Source organism: Theileria equi, assembly GCF_000342415.1.
Source record: "Theileria equi strain WA chromosome 4 map unlocalized gcontig_1105316255039, whole genome shotgun sequence".
Taxonomy (NCBI): domain Eukaryota; phylum Apicomplexa; class Aconoidasida; order Piroplasmida; family Theileriidae; genus Theileria; species Theileria equi.
In genome coordinates this window covers 141854-158006 of record NW_004668229.1, presented here as the reverse complement: position 1 = coordinate 158006, position 16153 = coordinate 141854, and the positions used below count along the sequence as shown (strand labels likewise).

General features: G+C 35.6%; 6 protein-coding genes across 6 annotated transcripts, besides 1 other annotated feature; 1 reads left to right on the top strand and 5 right to left on the bottom strand.

Annotated features, from left to right (window-relative positions):
* Positions 1 to 8: 8 nt before the first annotated feature.
* Positions 9 to 43: a sequence feature (AT_rich).
* BEWA_052030 (hypothetical protein) lies at positions 29 to 3358 on the bottom strand (the record flags this gene model as incomplete). The annotated part of the gene is made up of 1 exon (XM_004832544.1): positions 29 to 3358. The coding sequence occupies one exon, from the start codon at positions 3356 to 3358 to the stop codon at positions 29 to 31; it is 3330 nt and encodes a 1109-aa protein (XP_004832601.1).
* Positions 3359 to 3536: 178 nt separating this feature from the next.
* On the bottom strand, positions 3537 to 5406 carry BEWA_052020 (eukaryotic translation initiation factor 3 subunit 7, putative). The gene is made up of 2 exons (XM_004832543.1): positions 5177 to 5406; positions 3537 to 5138 (listed from the first exon to the last, which is right to left on the bottom strand). The coding sequence occupies exons 1-2, from the start codon at positions 5348 to 5350 to the stop codon at positions 3570 to 3572; spliced, it is 1743 nt and encodes a 580-aa protein (XP_004832600.1). The 5' UTR covers positions 5351 to 5406; the 3' UTR covers positions 3537 to 3569.
* Positions 5407 to 5510: 104 nt separating this feature from the next.
* BEWA_052010 (conserved hypothetical protein) lies at positions 5511 to 7886 on the bottom strand (the record flags this gene model as incomplete). Its single annotated transcript, XM_004832542.1, has 1 exon — positions 5511 to 7886. The coding sequence occupies one exon, from the start codon at positions 7884 to 7886 to the stop codon at positions 5511 to 5513; it is 2376 nt and encodes a 791-aa protein (XP_004832599.1).
* A 445-nt stretch (positions 7887 to 8331) lies between these two features.
* On the bottom strand, positions 8332 to 10684 carry BEWA_052000 (conserved hypothetical protein; the record flags this gene model as incomplete). The annotated part of the gene is made up of 4 exons (XM_004832541.1): positions 8332 to 9657; positions 9693 to 9815; positions 9852 to 9946; positions 9985 to 10684. 4 exons carry the CDS (start codon positions 10682 to 10684, stop codon positions 8332 to 8334), a joined length of 2244 nt encoding a protein of 747 aa, XP_004832598.1.
* A 486-nt stretch (positions 10685 to 11170) lies between these two features.
* On the top strand, positions 11171 to 15400 carry BEWA_051990 (DEAD box ATP-dependent RNA helicase family member protein; the record flags this gene model as incomplete). Its single annotated transcript, XM_004832540.1, has 1 exon — positions 11171 to 15400. The coding sequence occupies one exon, from the start codon at positions 11171 to 11173 to the stop codon at positions 15398 to 15400; it is 4230 nt and encodes a 1409-aa protein (XP_004832597.1).
* Positions 15401 to 16117, bottom strand: BEWA_051980 (conserved hypothetical protein; the record flags this gene model as incomplete). Its single annotated transcript, XM_004832539.1, has 3 exons — positions 15401 to 15754; positions 15794 to 15996; positions 16033 to 16117. The coding sequence occupies 3 exons, from the start codon at positions 16115 to 16117 to the stop codon at positions 15401 to 15403; spliced, it is 642 nt and encodes a 213-aa protein (XP_004832596.1).
* Positions 16118 to 16153: the final 36 nt, after the last annotated feature.

The following is a 16153-nucleotide window of genomic DNA, read 5'->3' as shown; positions in this document are numbered from 1 at the left end:
ATATGTTGAAATATTTGTATATTTAAAATTATAACATTAATATCTGCTTAAGAATCTCCATTCTTTCATTTGTTTTTTTTTCCCTTAAATAGTTTCTAGCAAGAGCCTTGAGGTAGTCCAAAACCTTTTGACTAGTTTCATCAATTCGTACACTCGGTATTATCGGATTAAATCTGAAATATTTGTTTGGTTCCATTAAATTATCTAAAGCTGAGTGAACGATTTCAGTGTTTGTTGCAGCACTTATAACTTGCGATATAATCTGTTCTATTCCAAGTTGTTTTGGTGCACCAGATGCCACATCCTTTAACCCACAATTTCTCACGATTCCGTGGTCCATAAATGTTCCAAATACCTCCTTTAAAGTTTGTATCTGCGATTGTGGTAGATCAGAAGGCACCTCTTTATCTATAAGGCTAGAAATATTATCTTCATTCTTATTAATTGTAAAATCAGTGACATTTCCATTACCAACGCTGACCAGACAGTCTATTGGAGTATTTGGGTAAATCATCTTAGCCTCCATATATGCAATAAGGCTGGGATTATTAGAGTGTAAAGCACCGTCACCATATATATGCCCATTCCTTTCAAATGCAGGAAAATAACCGGGGGCAGCAGTCGTAGCTCTGAGCGCATCGGCCAATTTTATGACACAAGAACCTTCTTTTGCGAGCATTCTTGTGTAATCAGATGTATATGATTCAGGATGATAGTTATAATTTCTCCATATTACAGGCTTCAATGGAGAAGTATCAAGTTGAGTCGATAGACAAAAAAACTTTGGGCAGCTATCATCTACAGAATAATCTATAAGTTCTAGATCTCCTAATAACGTTTTCAAAAGATTTACAAAAGCACATTCATCATATAGTGCATGACGCATTAAAAGACGTGCACCGGATACATGATAAGAGTCTTTGACAAATATTCGTGATATCAATAAGTCATATAACTTTTGTATATTTGAAATTTCTACCTGTTCTAGTGCTATTAACGCAGCCACAATACCACCAGTTGATGTTCCACATACCAAATCAAAGATTTCATGAATAGGTTTTCCTATTTCCAGAAAAATTTTGCTCAATATCTCTAGCGCTACCACACCCTTAGAACCACCTCCATCTATACTTAGAATCCTTATTCCTCTCTTTTTAAATTTGTTCGTATCATGATGGCCCAAAAGATTCAACAATTTATTTGAGTTGTAAATAGGGCCAACATTTTGCTTATTGCAGAAACCGTATCTCTTCCAGGAAGTCAATCTAAAGTCACCTAACTCGTTTAAATCAGGTTCTTTTCCATAATAGGAATCCTCAATGTTATAATTATTTTTGGAGTTCGAAGAAAATTCACCAATGACGTTTGTTTTAAATACTCTATAACTTTTACGTTTATCTATTATTGGTTCGAATTCCGAGAGCTTATCTGCAAAGATTTCTTGCAATTTAAAACACTTTGGATGTTGTGATTTTACAGACTTGATTGCAGCTATCAACCTTTCATCATCTCTAAGCCTTAAAAAGTTCTTGTCTCCTCCTAAATATATCAACTCTACCAAAAAACCGAACAGTGTTGTTTGTAACTTTTTGGCCTGTTCCATGGTATTTTTTGGAGAAGAGTAATCAGGACGTATATCCGCAGAATTCACTAATACTTCATCAGAAACATGGAGCACGTTATCAGCAGCTGAAAGTTTTCGGCCTATTTTGCCGAGGAGATCAAAAACTCCGGCAAAGCTTCCACTTTCGGTTGGATTTACAAATGATTTTAGATATGACTTAAAAATTTCCAGCAGACCAACTCTCCATGGCAAATACTTCCAAATATCAGAATATTTTCTAATTTCCCTTATGCCAAATGCAGTATTTTCTTCAGATACAGGGAGGGCGCTAACCAAGGCCGTTGCATTTATTATATCAGTAATAGCATTCAGGTTTAGGTTGGTACTAATAATATCAGTTATATCGGTAGATTCTGAGCCCAGAAGTACCCACAACTCGGTAAATATATCATTTAAAATCTTAAAATCTCTGAAACTACCTATAGAAGAAAGTAAGTCCAAAATTATAAGGTTTCTATTCAAATCTTCAGAGGGTTTCAACCTTATGTTAGAAATCAGTGAATATCTGATAACATTTGATTCTATTCGATGCAAAGCCAATACACCAAGAACATCTTCATTAGTATCATACCCAGACGTTGAGGAAATTGTTATGGCGTTTATGTTCTTAAAATTAGATAATTGCTCATCAATACAACCAAGATTTATCCTAATATACCGTTTTATGGATGTAGTTATACCGCTAGAAACATTTTTGCAGTAATAAGGAACCCATGATATTGTATGAGAGGAATAATTATCTGTGCTTTTTGACTGTTTTTGTTTCAAGTTAGAAGTGATTGGTATAAGTAGATCTTCGATATGAATTTTTGAGTCGCCATCAGTGGAAGAAAAGGGAATAATCTTATCCCAGGTCCAATCTTTCGTCTCATTATTATCATCAATTAAATTCGATGGCAAAAGTGATATATCTTCGTTAACCTGGTATCCTAAAGTTATAAATAACTCTTTGATAAATGCTCGTATCCTTTCAGAATCATTTCCACCATTCGAATTTGTAAGTACACGAGAATTTTTATCAATAGTTGATTCAAAGTTTCCAGAAGTACATTTTTCGTTTCCTTTATCTATGGCTTCAGGTGAGTAGTAAAAGTAAATCTTCAAAAGTGTCCTCTTCAAAACTATGTCATTTTTCATGGTCTCTTTGGCATTTTTAGAGTTTAAAGCCATGGATATCAATAGTCCCAATACTTTCTCTTGAACTATTAGGTTCTCCTCTGCTTTTATCGGATTTTTTGGCCAAACGTAGCTGTTCATCAGGGTCCATATGCTTTTCTGATAAGGCCTTTCCAAGATCTCCAAGAGGGAAGATAACACGTCATTCTCTAGAAGAACATCGTTTATACTTGTGGACAGGCTAGAAAATGAATGGAGTGACGAAAGTGCAGATATTCGGTTTTTGGCACTTTTATCCCGTAAGCATTCTAGAATGGCTCTCTGCACATGGGTTATAATAGCATTATCTTTATCGTTGGCGTCTACTAGAGGTCGATGTAGATCATGTTGATGTCTATTTGTCTCTAGATTCCTATGAAGTTCGGGGCCTTCCCTAACCTCACTGTGATATGATCTAGCAGATTCATATGATATACTTCCGAATGATTTTGGTCTATTTGTGGTTAAAATTCTAGGTTCACGTATGAAACATCCGATGTAGTGAATTTTCCGGTTTCTTTTAGTGGCTTGAGTAGCGGATAGCAACAGTAAGCTTTTGTTCTGCCTATAACTCAACATACCAAAGAAACTACATCTCCAATATAATACACATGATATATATAGATGTAATATCTCCAAATAAAACATGGAAGTTACGTTCTCTACATTTTATTGTCTGTGATCCATACACACTACTACCCAGGAAGGCCAGCGGGAGGACCTCCACATAAGTTCGGGTGTATAAATGTATATGTGTAAATTGACATGAATTATAGTTGTTAAAAGTACTTTACTGCTTTAGCCCATCGTTGACTTCGTCATCGTCACCGGTGGCATAAAGCCTAATTATAGGCTTCATTGGATCCTTGAGCAAGACGAATTGCCCATCTGGCTTTCTAATTATGAGCTGAACAATTGATCTTATAGCGCCCCAGGCATTGTTCATATTCAGACCCATTTGAACAGCGAGATTGCTTGTGGTATATGTGTGGATACCGATAATGCTATGGTTTTCAGCATCCGTTGGCTGTTTCCTGGTTACAAAGGCCAGTTTAAATGTGTCACAACCAGCCATAGAAGCGCAAGCAACGAATCTTTGGAGCTTTGTGGTGTTGTTACGGATTTCATTGGCCAACAATGCGCCCTTTTGTGTTTCAATTTGAGATCTCCATGACTTGTGATTTTTAGATGGAAGCTCATTAAGAGCACAAACGTATGTATAACCTTCCTGTGCTGACTGGAGCTTTGCATGCACTTCAGCTCTGGTAACAATGGTTATAGGCAACTTTTCATAATTAGTCGCATTAGGGTTTCCGGGAATTGTAAACTTCCTATATCTATAAGCAACAGTAGATGGGTTATCACCTTCTTCAACAAAGGGAGGATTTCCAAAGTCCTCGTGAATTGTTTCACTTAACAATACCTGTTGTCTCATATTCTGGTTTACTCTTACCGCCTCGTATCCCAAGGCAGGAGGCCTATTGACCTTAATCTCAGCATCTTGCATAGGAGGCTCAGGAGCTGTTTCATTAACGGTTAACATATCTATTATAGATCCATTTGCTTTATCGATAATTATCTGGTTCTCAATCTTGGTGATGTTAAGGTGCCAAGAATACTTTGATCTAGCTGCTGTCATAAGTACAGCCAAAATTTGATCTGTAGCCGCAACAACTATCTGATCATACCTTAACAAATCCTTATCTAGTGCAGCAGAATCATGATTCTTCTCACTTTGCAGTGGCATGTTCTTAGCCTTTACCTCAGTTTTTTCTTCTGTGGTATCCACATCATTTTTCTTTGTATTGTTGTATGTTTCGAGCAAAACATCAGCGATACAATCATCATCATGAGTAGATGTCCAATAGTAATCATATGAATTGGACAAATGTTGCAGATTGACCTCGGTCTTCAATGTAATATAATCCATCTTTTTATCATAGTATCCTAATTTACCACGCCAGAATAAATCCTCTACTTTTATTGTTGAACTATTAAATTCCTGTTTTAGAAGCTGGTTAAATGGGATCTCAGCGACAACAACCCACAGGGGTGTAGGCTCTATACTCCACTCATTAAATGTATGGTGACGTGCGTTGTTTCTGGCGTTTCTGACTTGCATCATTATCTTCTGTCTACGCAACTCTGGATGTTTCTGTTTTGATAACAACATGGCCTCTTCCTCCATAAGCTTCTGATTGAAGGCTTGTGTTGTCTGCTTGAGGACAACCCTTTTCTTATAATGTTGGCTACTTCTGACCTTGAGCATAGATCTGCTATCCACAGTCTGGAATTGCAATTCTTCATCTAAAGCTCCGGTATTTGATCTAGGATAACGAGAAGATTCGCGAGTATTTCTCTGTAAATGAGATATATTATTAAGATGATGCTACTAACCTGGTATGTGCTAAAGGTAAAGTCACAAATGTGAATTTGGCGGTCTACCTTCAAGTTAGGCTCAAAGGGGAATTTGGTTATGGGAAAGAGACAGGATGAAATGGTTTGCTCATCAGTCTCGTCAGGTCCCCAACCATTTTCGTTTATATTTGCTACAATATTTATTGAGGCCATTATTATTTGATGTTTATTCCCACCAAATATGAAATATGGTAATATAAAGTGACTCTGATGGGTAGGACCTCGGCAAAAGTACGGAAGGACGACCAATGTAGGGCCTAACGGAAAGATATTCGAGTATACACATTAATCAATAGGGTATTAAACACAAGTTTTAAATTAAATATAGACAAAAACTGCAACAATTTAATCTATCTCTGGAAGTGTGTCCGAGACGATCACGAATATCATCTTTAACCGCTTCTAACAAGCGAATTATAGAAGTTACACCCAAAAGATAACCTGAATCAATCTCACCAACATTATGAGATACGTGAGATAAATCTATAATATAAACGTTGGCGCTTTCAACAATGTTTTCTGGATCTCTTTTGTCTGAATCAAACACAAACAACAAACTGCTACCATAAAAGGCCAAATACTTTTGCTTCTCAAAGATATCCTTGAGATCATTCAGCTTTGATAATAATTTGTCTATTATTCTTGTAATGATCTCCTTGTCTTGAGCCAGCATAAAATACAACTTGAAGGACTCCACCAGCTCATAATCGGTTCTCATGGAATACGCACAAGATTGTGGCAAATATTGTGCGTTACTTTCAGTTCTGTTCCATTTAAACATACCCGAAAGATGAAATCCATGAGTTTTGCATGACCGTTTTTTTGCCTTTTTCTCCTTCTTCTTTATGAGTTTAGGATCAGTACAATCATCACCATAGAGTCTTGATCCCATTTTCAAATCCATGACACACGGTTCCTTCATACCATACAACGCGTTTCTAATACGAATGGCTGAAGTGTGTTTACAACTTAATTCCCACTTTTTAAATACTGACGGTCTACATATTGCTGAACATTCCGTTATGAAATCTATGACTTTAATTGCAACATCGTCCCTATATAAAGGTTTTTGCTCGGCACAAATGTCGTGTCCTGTCCTTGTTTCCTTGTCATGATCTATTCCTTCTTCTATAAAACGCAATCCACTTAAGCATGTGTCTTCCAAACCATTTGCAAATTCCAACCTCATGTTCTCGGTTTCTTTAGACAGTATTGTAAGTGGTTTTCTATTAATAACGTACAGCCATTCATAAAATGCGGACTCACGTTCTGAACACAATTTCGCAACTTCATTACAATCCTTGCTAGTCGGTAGAATCCATTGATTCTGGTGACCGCCTGCTATAACAAATATGTTATCCGATAGTTTATGTGGATATGGTTTCCATTTTATATTAAGCGATCTTGGCGAAACAACATCACCTCCAAAATTTCCATTTAATAACCTTAGAGATTTAAATTCTGGTATTATATCATTGATTTCTAACAATTTTTGTAAAGCTGAACATATGTTTATTGTACTAGGCTTTGCTAAATCTGAATCTTTTTGTTCCTTAATGTCTGCCGTTCTTCCCATATTTAATTCGTGGATTAAGAGTGCCTCTGTGACAGCTTCAACGCACTTGGATAACATCACAGGTTCATAACCACCTTCCAATACCAATAAAAGCCTACCTTCTGAATATTTATCCGCTATTGTGCAAAGTTTAGTTGTTGCCCATGCATAACCTTTTGGACTAAGATTACAACCACCTAAAAGATCACCCTTTGCAGCATCAAAGCCTGATGATACCAAGATAAACTCTGGTTTAAATTTATCTAAAAGAGGTATTACAACTGAAGAAAATGCATACATTAAATCAGCATCTTCAAACTCACGCTCCAGTGGTATGTTTACATTATATTTCAAACCTGGACCTTCGCCCATTTCATCAATAGAACCGATATATGGGTAAAACTTATCGTCACCGGTTCCATATCTGTGTATAGATACGAACAAAACATTCGGATCTCCATAAAATATTTCTTGAGTTCCATTACCCTGATGTACGTCCCAATCAATTATCGCTATTCTCTTCAATTCATGTTGCTTTCTCAAATACATTGCAGCTATAGCTATATTGTTATAAATACAAAAACCCATCATTCTATTGGAAGTAGCATGGTGACCAGGTGGGCGAACTATAGCAAACCCCTTTCTTATAGAAGATGAATTTGATACTTTCCCATCCTTGTACCCTTTAATCAGCTCGTCACAGATGGATATAACAGAACCAACTGCTAAATTAGCAACCTTCCCGCTGTCTGGTGTCATATACGTATCTTCATCAAGAGGATAGAGACAAGGTGGATTTTTTACACCTCTTCCTCCTCTTTTAGTCTTGTATAGCTCCTTAAAGTGGTCTGTCCAATGTTTAACCACGTCTAAATACGATTCTGTATGACACAAAAGAAGAATCTCCTTAGACACTAATTTACTGGGTATATATTCCATATAATCCCATAGTTTATGATTTAAACCGATATTATTATCTATAGTACTGCATTTTAATCTATTTAAAATCGACCGAATACGGAACGGACGCTCTTGATGAGTATTTGATGGATCGTGATGAAGATCAGATGCCATATGCTCCTCATCATAACTAATACCTATGAGCTTCTTAATGGACATCTCTTCTTTCATCATTGGTTAGGTTAAAACAGAGATTAGAAGATAATCAGCTACTCCCCATTACGCATCCGAACATGATAGAGATAAAAACGCAAAGAATAGTCTTCCTTTGTATTATATAATACATTTTTCCACGCTTTTGTATGACTATATGATTCCATGAATTGAATCGTGTAATAATAGCGAAACTACGCCTATATAGATATGTAATTTGGTTAAAGTATAAAAACCCGGGTAATATTCTCTAGATATGCGATTCCGTACCCAAGCAATGATTTTAATGTTTGAAAGGTTTAGCGGTACATGATTTTCTTGGGTTTGTTCTAGATTTGGTCATTGTGTCTATGAATACACATCTTATCTTACCTGTTTTGCCGCTCAATAGTGTGTTGTAGAAGGTTATCATGAAATTTTTGAGCTTTATACAACAAATTCCCTTCTTAAATATGTCTAAAAATTGTTATCCAGGGTAAATAAATGTATACATACATTTTGAGGTAACAAAACCGATACATTCCCTAGTATTCTTGAGTCCCTTGTTGTTTAAATCATTCAGAAATTTTACTGCGATATCCTCATCCAATTTGCAATTTTTTAGATCCCCGTAAAGTGAGACTTTTAGCTTAGAAATTTGATACTCGTCGTGTCTTGGTTCGGTTAATTTGGGGCAATGTGAACTGAAATTTATGTTATTTCTGGAACACAAATCACGGAGTAGTTGTTTGCTAAATAATTTGAAATCATTTGGATCCATTGCATATATCCTGTCGAGAAATTCAACAGATCCCTTTGAAAGGGGGGAAACCTTTGCCGACACATAATAGCGGCTTGGAATATAATCAACAATATCGTTGATAGGGCCTGCATCATACATCCTTGATTGTATCGAATTTACCAACCTTATAATGTACCTACTATAGGGATGTGTAGAGACCGTGGTTGGTCTTATCACCACAAAATCTTGGTTTTCCTGGCAATGATAGAGTCCGGATGTTATACATCCGAGTAAAATGTGTCTAGACTTTAATATAAATCCGTCAAAGCTACCTAAATTGCTTTTTGGTATCAAATCCGGTGAAATCTTTAAATTGAGAAATTTGTGGTCATTAACCGGAAAAGTGAACGGGTCATCTATTCCAATAAGGCTATAATTTGGTCTTTTTGCTGCAGGTCGCACTAAATATTTGGTTATTTCATCATTTTTTAAATTAGAATAGTGTAACCAACCAGCATCTGTTTCTGGATAATCTTGTGGAAACGTAGGCTGATCAAATTCATTCATTATCATTTCACGATCCTCTAATCCTAAACCCAATGCCCCGTAGCGATTAAGCAATGTCCAAATTCTGCTTGAAAATGAATTAGCAGGTATTAATAAATCAAATCCAATCAAGGGAGATGACCTAGAAATTACCCATACGGGGATCACCTGTTCTTTATCCTCTAAACCCCCATCTATATCCATATTTTCATCCTCAAAATGTGTCTCATTTCCAGATTTAGGATACTGTATATTGGAAAATTTCAGTATTTTCTCAACAAGTTTAGGATAATTCTTCCTACGCAACCTGGGCACATTAAATCTTGATTTAGTTTCCACTTTATTATCAGATTTGTAATCAAACAGCTTTCCCCGTTCTTCATCCAAATTTGGAATATTTATGTCTTCATCCATAAATGGATTCTTCTTCATTGTGTCGATTTTGAACCCTGGTCTAAAACTACCATATACTTCCGGAACCTTTATTAACAAGGGAAGAATGAAAGACGGTGGCAGTTTGATATTCTAATTAATAATGATATCTAAACTTAGAAACAAACTTCGGGATTCAAAGACTTCCAGAGACTATTGCCCTTGGAGATGTTGGAATTTATTTTCAATACGGATTTTAAAAATAAGGATGACAATGGTCCATGGAGCTCAAAAATAACGATTTCATCGATCTAAATGCATTGAATAACAAATATGCATAAACCTACCATTTTTGTGGATAAGTTGGTGAAGCTGGAAAGAATATCAAACAATTGATCACAAGCAGTGGGATGTACAAAAAACCATATCGTACGATTTCCTCCTTCATAATTATATAAAGGAAGTCACGCATAAACTTACCATCGGAGGGCTTCCATATGTAGTTTACAGGTGATATCAATTTAGGATTACTCTTATCAGTAGAGTATGCAAATGAACATCCACCACGAACCATTCCTGAGAGGTAGGAATCTATAAATATCATTTCCGAATCTAAAAAAACATGTTTAAATGTTTCTTTCATAGAATCCACTTGTCCAGTAATTGCGATTATTTTTGTGTACGATCGATCATGTATGACACAACGTCTTTTTGTAAATCTCATAAAGCGACGCTTAGATTTTTGAGTTGACGTTAGAGCCAACCTATATCCCCAAATATTTGTCATCTTGAATCGTTTCGCATGATAAATATGTGTTTCTAACCACTTGTTTTTTGCACATCTTTGTTGATATTCTTCTAACCGGTTGAGCTTCCCCTGTTTATCCTTTCTCAAACGTTTAGCTGCCTTTGGCATGTTTTTTGCCATCTCCCTTACGACGTGCATACGAATAGACTTTGGGATTCTAAAAGGGTTATGAGACATTGCACGCCTTCTCATGACGAAAGGCAACCTCTGAAATGCTCTGTCCTGCTTTTTATCCCGTTTTAGTAGATTAAACATGTCATCTATCTCCTTGGATCTTGATAGGAGGAACTTTTTGATGTTTATAATCTCAAGTTTATCCACATTACATGGAGGAACTCCTGAAAGGAGCTGAGAAGGGTCATTCGACTCCATACCTTGAAAATATTTCAAGTTTAGAGTGTACTTTCATAAACAACCGACTGCAAAACCGCAACTGAGGTCCAAAATACCCACAATGTCAGATGTTCCCAGTAAAGACCTTCCATCCTTATATTTTATACGATAATTGCATATAATATTATTCTATATAATGAAGAATTAGTTTTTGTTTGTTAAAATGGGATATTAATATCCTATTTGTTGAAATTGCTCATATGCTCAAATGAACAGAGCCATTCTATTGGCAGTTACGTACGTTATTTTCACCTCAAATTTTCTAATTTCTACATACTCTCAGAATTTTAATGCAAAATTTGTGAGTTATTTCATTTGTTCTCTTATAAACTCATACTTTAGGTCAATGTCGGATTCCTTACACATCCGCATCTTGCAAAAAGAGCGGATAAATTTTGCTCTAGTCCAAGTCATACGCCTAGTACTGAAATCTTAATTCATGATGATCATCTAAACTCGGTTTTCATGTTCCATGTTGCTCATAAACTGAAGGAAGGACGCTCACTACTTGATTCACCAACTATCCCCTTAAGCAAACAAGATGCCGCTCTCAGTCATTTTGTTGGCTTTTTTGGGGAGTCATACTACAAAATTATGCAAAAAAAACTAGGGAATGCTGTTTCAGAATATAAAAGCGGTATCAGTGACGTTTCTCAATGTACACAGAGGATAAAAGATGAATTCATGGTTGCGATTACCAAAAAATTCACTCTGAAAGAAAACATAAGTCATGATGTAATACTCGATCGCCAATTGTTCTTGATATATACGGCAGATTTGATGGCGTCATATATATTAATGTTCACCGGCAAAGGTATTAGTCATAACTTGTATAAATATATATGGTCGAATTGGGCATTTTTAGATGGAAACATTGATTGGCTTTGTTGTAACTGGGTGCTCAACTGTGGAAACCATGATGAAGATGCACATAAAAATGGAACTGCCCTTGATTCGATTCCAAATGATGAACTTATAGACATTATTAGACTTCATAAGCATCATCTATCTCCAGATTTTGTCAGACAACGATCTAGAAATGTTTTAAAAACTCTTGATAAGGCTAGTTTGTTGGCGATATTTCAATCTATCATGATAAAGGCTCTTTGGGGTCATTCAATCACTCCGGAGGATGGTTCCAATAGTTCAGAAGTTGAGGGAAAAGATAGCTCCATTCATCCAGAAAATGACAAAAGGATGACTGAAAAGGATCAAATAAGTTCTCTACATAAGTGGCTTAAGGAATATAGAAAGAAAAAAGCCCAAAGGACTAATGTTCTTCTGCCAAGATTATCAGAACTCAAATTTCATGAAAGTGAAAGCGCTAGAAACTCAAAAAAATATATTGGTATTATTAAAACCAAAATAAATTATATTGATATTGAATTAAACAAAATGAGTGAAAATATGCACGAACATGACGCTGATTATTCGGAACTAAATACCACTCTCTATAAGACAAAAGGGATGTTAAATACCCTCTTAAATGTATATGAAAGTGAGTTAGTTGAAAACTCCCTGGTGTATGGATATATAAATAATAATAATGGTTTAAATGTTATGAAAAGTTTACTAAACGCTTTTGATACATCTGAACTCTTGAATCTCTTATCCGCTGTGCTTTTGGCGATTCCAGAATTGAAACCCGTAATTACTCGGCAAGATTATGCAGACTATGCTATTATACCATTTAACACGCTTGCAAAACTCTGTTTTATAGGTATTATGAGAATAAATCCAAATATATCATTCTCACCTTCAGATACACAACATGAAGAAAATACAGAATCAAGACGTACAGACTCTGTGAAACCTTCTTCAATGGTTTTTGAACCATATGAATTGAAAGGGGTTGTAAAAAAAAGTGCAAAAATGCTGAAGATGAATTTGAAAATAGGTGGTAAGGAAAAAAAATGTCTGATATTGACTGCCGAAAGGGATAGAAATATTACCGAAGGAATACTCTCACATATTTCCAGTTATGAGGCGTTATGCAAAGTTCTTGATAACCCTGATCTAGAACAAATTGATTCGATAGATTCAAAAACTGCTGAAGCAATTAGACAGACCAAAATATCATCAATATTCAAAAAAATGGATGATGAACAGCTAAATGGCACGTATATAAAGGTTCTGAAGGAAATTGAATTAAATCCCAAGCCTTTTGTTCAAGAGGAAACATTTGAGGTACAACACTCCTCATTTGTTAATGATATTAAGACACTTTTTGAAGAAAACCCAGAGATAGATGCTCTAGAATTATCAAAGTTTTACACAGAAAATAATACTGATTCTCAATACTCTGTCGAATCTGAACGCAATGGTATCCTTAGGTTTCTGGAAGGAGAAGACCTCGATTCTTTGATCGATGACTCATTTTCTACAAGGTCTGTGCATGAAATGAGTCTATCTGAGTTGAGAATGTTATCGGAAAAGGTATCTAACCGTATAGAAAACGATCCTAATACTGATATAATCACGTTAAACCCATATTCAGATCATAAATTCACTCTTACTTCACTTCCAACCCGAAAACGTACTTGTATAAACAAAGCTTTTCGTTTATTCGCGAAACTTGGAGATTATTATACAGCAGAAGCTACTGAAAATACGTATAAGAATTTTTTCAAGCGTGACAATTCTAATTTGGAACCTACATGGCAAGATCCACAACTTATAGAAAATTTCATCAGACCTACTCATAGAGTTAACACAATTAATGTAGAAAAATATTTAAACAAGTGGTTAGACTTGGGGCTTGGCACAGACGTTGCAAATGCTGCTGTGGCATGGATTAAAAAATCTATCTTGGATGTTGTAGGTAGAGAATATGATGACTTGGAAATTGAGCCAACCCAAATACAGAATATGGCTATACCCACACTTTTGAAGGATTCATCAAATTTGTTGATAGCATCAAATGCTGCCAGCGGTAAAACCTTAGCGTATCTGCTCCCAATCATACAGCTACTAAAAAATGAGGAGAAAAAATTTTTAAGAAAGTTACGAAGCCCAAGAGCACTAATTTTAGTACCAAACAGAGAACTGGCGGATCAAATATTAAGCGTTATTAAGGGATTAGGACATGTTGCTAAAATAACTTGTGAATCATTGACTGGTGGATATTTGATGAGGAAACAAAGGAAACATGTCAATAGGTTGGTTGACATAGTTGTTGCCACACCTGATCGTCTATATAAAATGAATAAATATATAGACATGAGCAGAATTAAATTTATAGTACTTGATGAAGCAAATGTTCTTATAAATGAAGGATTTTGGCCGCGAGCTCACCAAATTTTAGATAACCTAAGACATGATCCGCAATTAATCCTAGTTGCACCAGATTACAAATTCCTTGATCACTTTAAGAGGGTTCAGACCTCTATTTCAAGAAAAGGAAAACATAATATAAGTACAATAGGCTGTAAAATTAAAGGTCGTGATGAGCTAAATAGAAGAATTGAAGAGTATTATGGAAATAGCTATGAAAATACAATTAGGGGATTCTCTCTCTGTGAAGAAATTTTTAATTGTAAAAAAATAGTGGATGAAGCATGGGTTCATCGTCCTGGTCGAGGTGTAACTCATGAATTCATAAATGTCAAATCCGATGACAAAGTACGTGCGCTGATAAATCTTATCAGGTATGGGAGCGCCAGAAGGTGCAAGAAGATTCTTGTATTCTGTAACACCTTACAGAGTTGCAGGGCCGTACATCATTATTTAGTGGAAGCTGGCCTACCCGCAACCTGTCTACATGGAAAGGTACCCATTCTGCAAAGACGCAAAAACTATCGAGATTTTATCAATAATGCCTATGGAATATTGGTTACCACGGACGTTTTTAGTGCGGGCTTAGATTTAAATGTAGACGCTGCAATAATGTTTGACTTTCCATTAAATAGTATGGATTATTTGAGAAGATCTGGCAGAGTTGGAAGGTTGATTAATAACGATGCGATCGCCCCGAAAGGTATTTCCATTTCGCTACTTAAAAAACGTGATTTACCTCTGGCAACTGCAATACAAAGAAGCATTAAAATGCCATTCTTCCCCCTAAACAATTTATCTTCCAGAAAATCTGATTATAATATTAGGACAGGCAGGATGAGATATTTAACACAAGCAGGATCGTACTTTAAACTTGCCGAAATATTAAGACGGGAAGAGATCGAGGGAACTTTCAAATACGAGAATATGAATTCTTACTTGGAGAAATTCAGAGGAGCAGTCAAGGAACAGAGTAAAAATTCACTTAAGAAAATTATTTTGAGGAGGAGAAGAATATGCAAACGTAGGAGAATATTATTAAGAAGGCTTAAACTAATGAAAAGATGGAACAAGGCTGTCAGGCTAAAACAACGAATAATATCGCAAATTGATAAAAGAGTCCGCAAGTCAGATGGATCAATTCACACTAGAATGAACAAAGAGAATCGTAAATGCCCAAGTTTGAAAGACTTGAAACCAATAAGAGGTAAACTAATGAAGTTAAAGCTAATTGCTGATAAGCTAAATGAAAGAATATTGAAGCGAAATGATAACGCCCTAATGAAATTTATAAATAAGGTACAACTCAAGGCGAAAGATGCCTCTATAAAAGAAAAGGATACAAAGCCCAAATTTCATACCATTGACAAGGTTAAAGCATCTATTGGAAAGAGTGTAAAGCGTATTTGTTCACTTGTATAATTATATTACTACTGGTTCTTTTAAATTTTCTAAAACTGTATTCCTATTAACTTCTAATTCTGTATTTTTTGATCCGTTATCTTTTGCATGACTAAAAGGTGTAACTGCTTCCACTGGAATATGTATTTCTGTGACATTTTCTGGTGATGTAAGCGTATCCAACTCCTTAAGCAAATCATCATCACCAACCTTGCAATATTTCGAGGTATACATTCCCATTGCATTTGCGATATTATCCATACATTCTGACTCAATCTCCATCAGTGAGTCATAGTCCTTGTTTTTTATCTCACTAGAAATAGCTTTGATCAGTTTTGCGCCTATTTCAATGTGTTTAAGCACATTCAACTGAACCTAAAGCATGATGTTTTGGGTTTAATATCTACTTCATACCATGGCAGTTTCTGTGTCAGAGATTACAGTTAGTATTTTAATCAAAAACTCATCCATAATTGCAACTTGCCTCTGTATTAATGCTCTTTTCCGAAGAGTAAAGAGAGCGTGTTTCCGATCATTTTCCTTAGCATATTGAACTGATAGTGTCGTCAAACACGCTATTCTGGCGTTTAAAGTACTTTTGTAACTCTCTAATTCATCTAAAGTATACGTGTGTAAAATCCATCATCAATTACCTCGTTGACCTTTTAATTCAATCATCTGTGATCTAAATTTGATTTCCTCCCTTTTACGCGAAGGAAGACATGGTATAGTACCCATTTAGGCATTTTAAGTTGTAGATGTGTGCAGAACTTC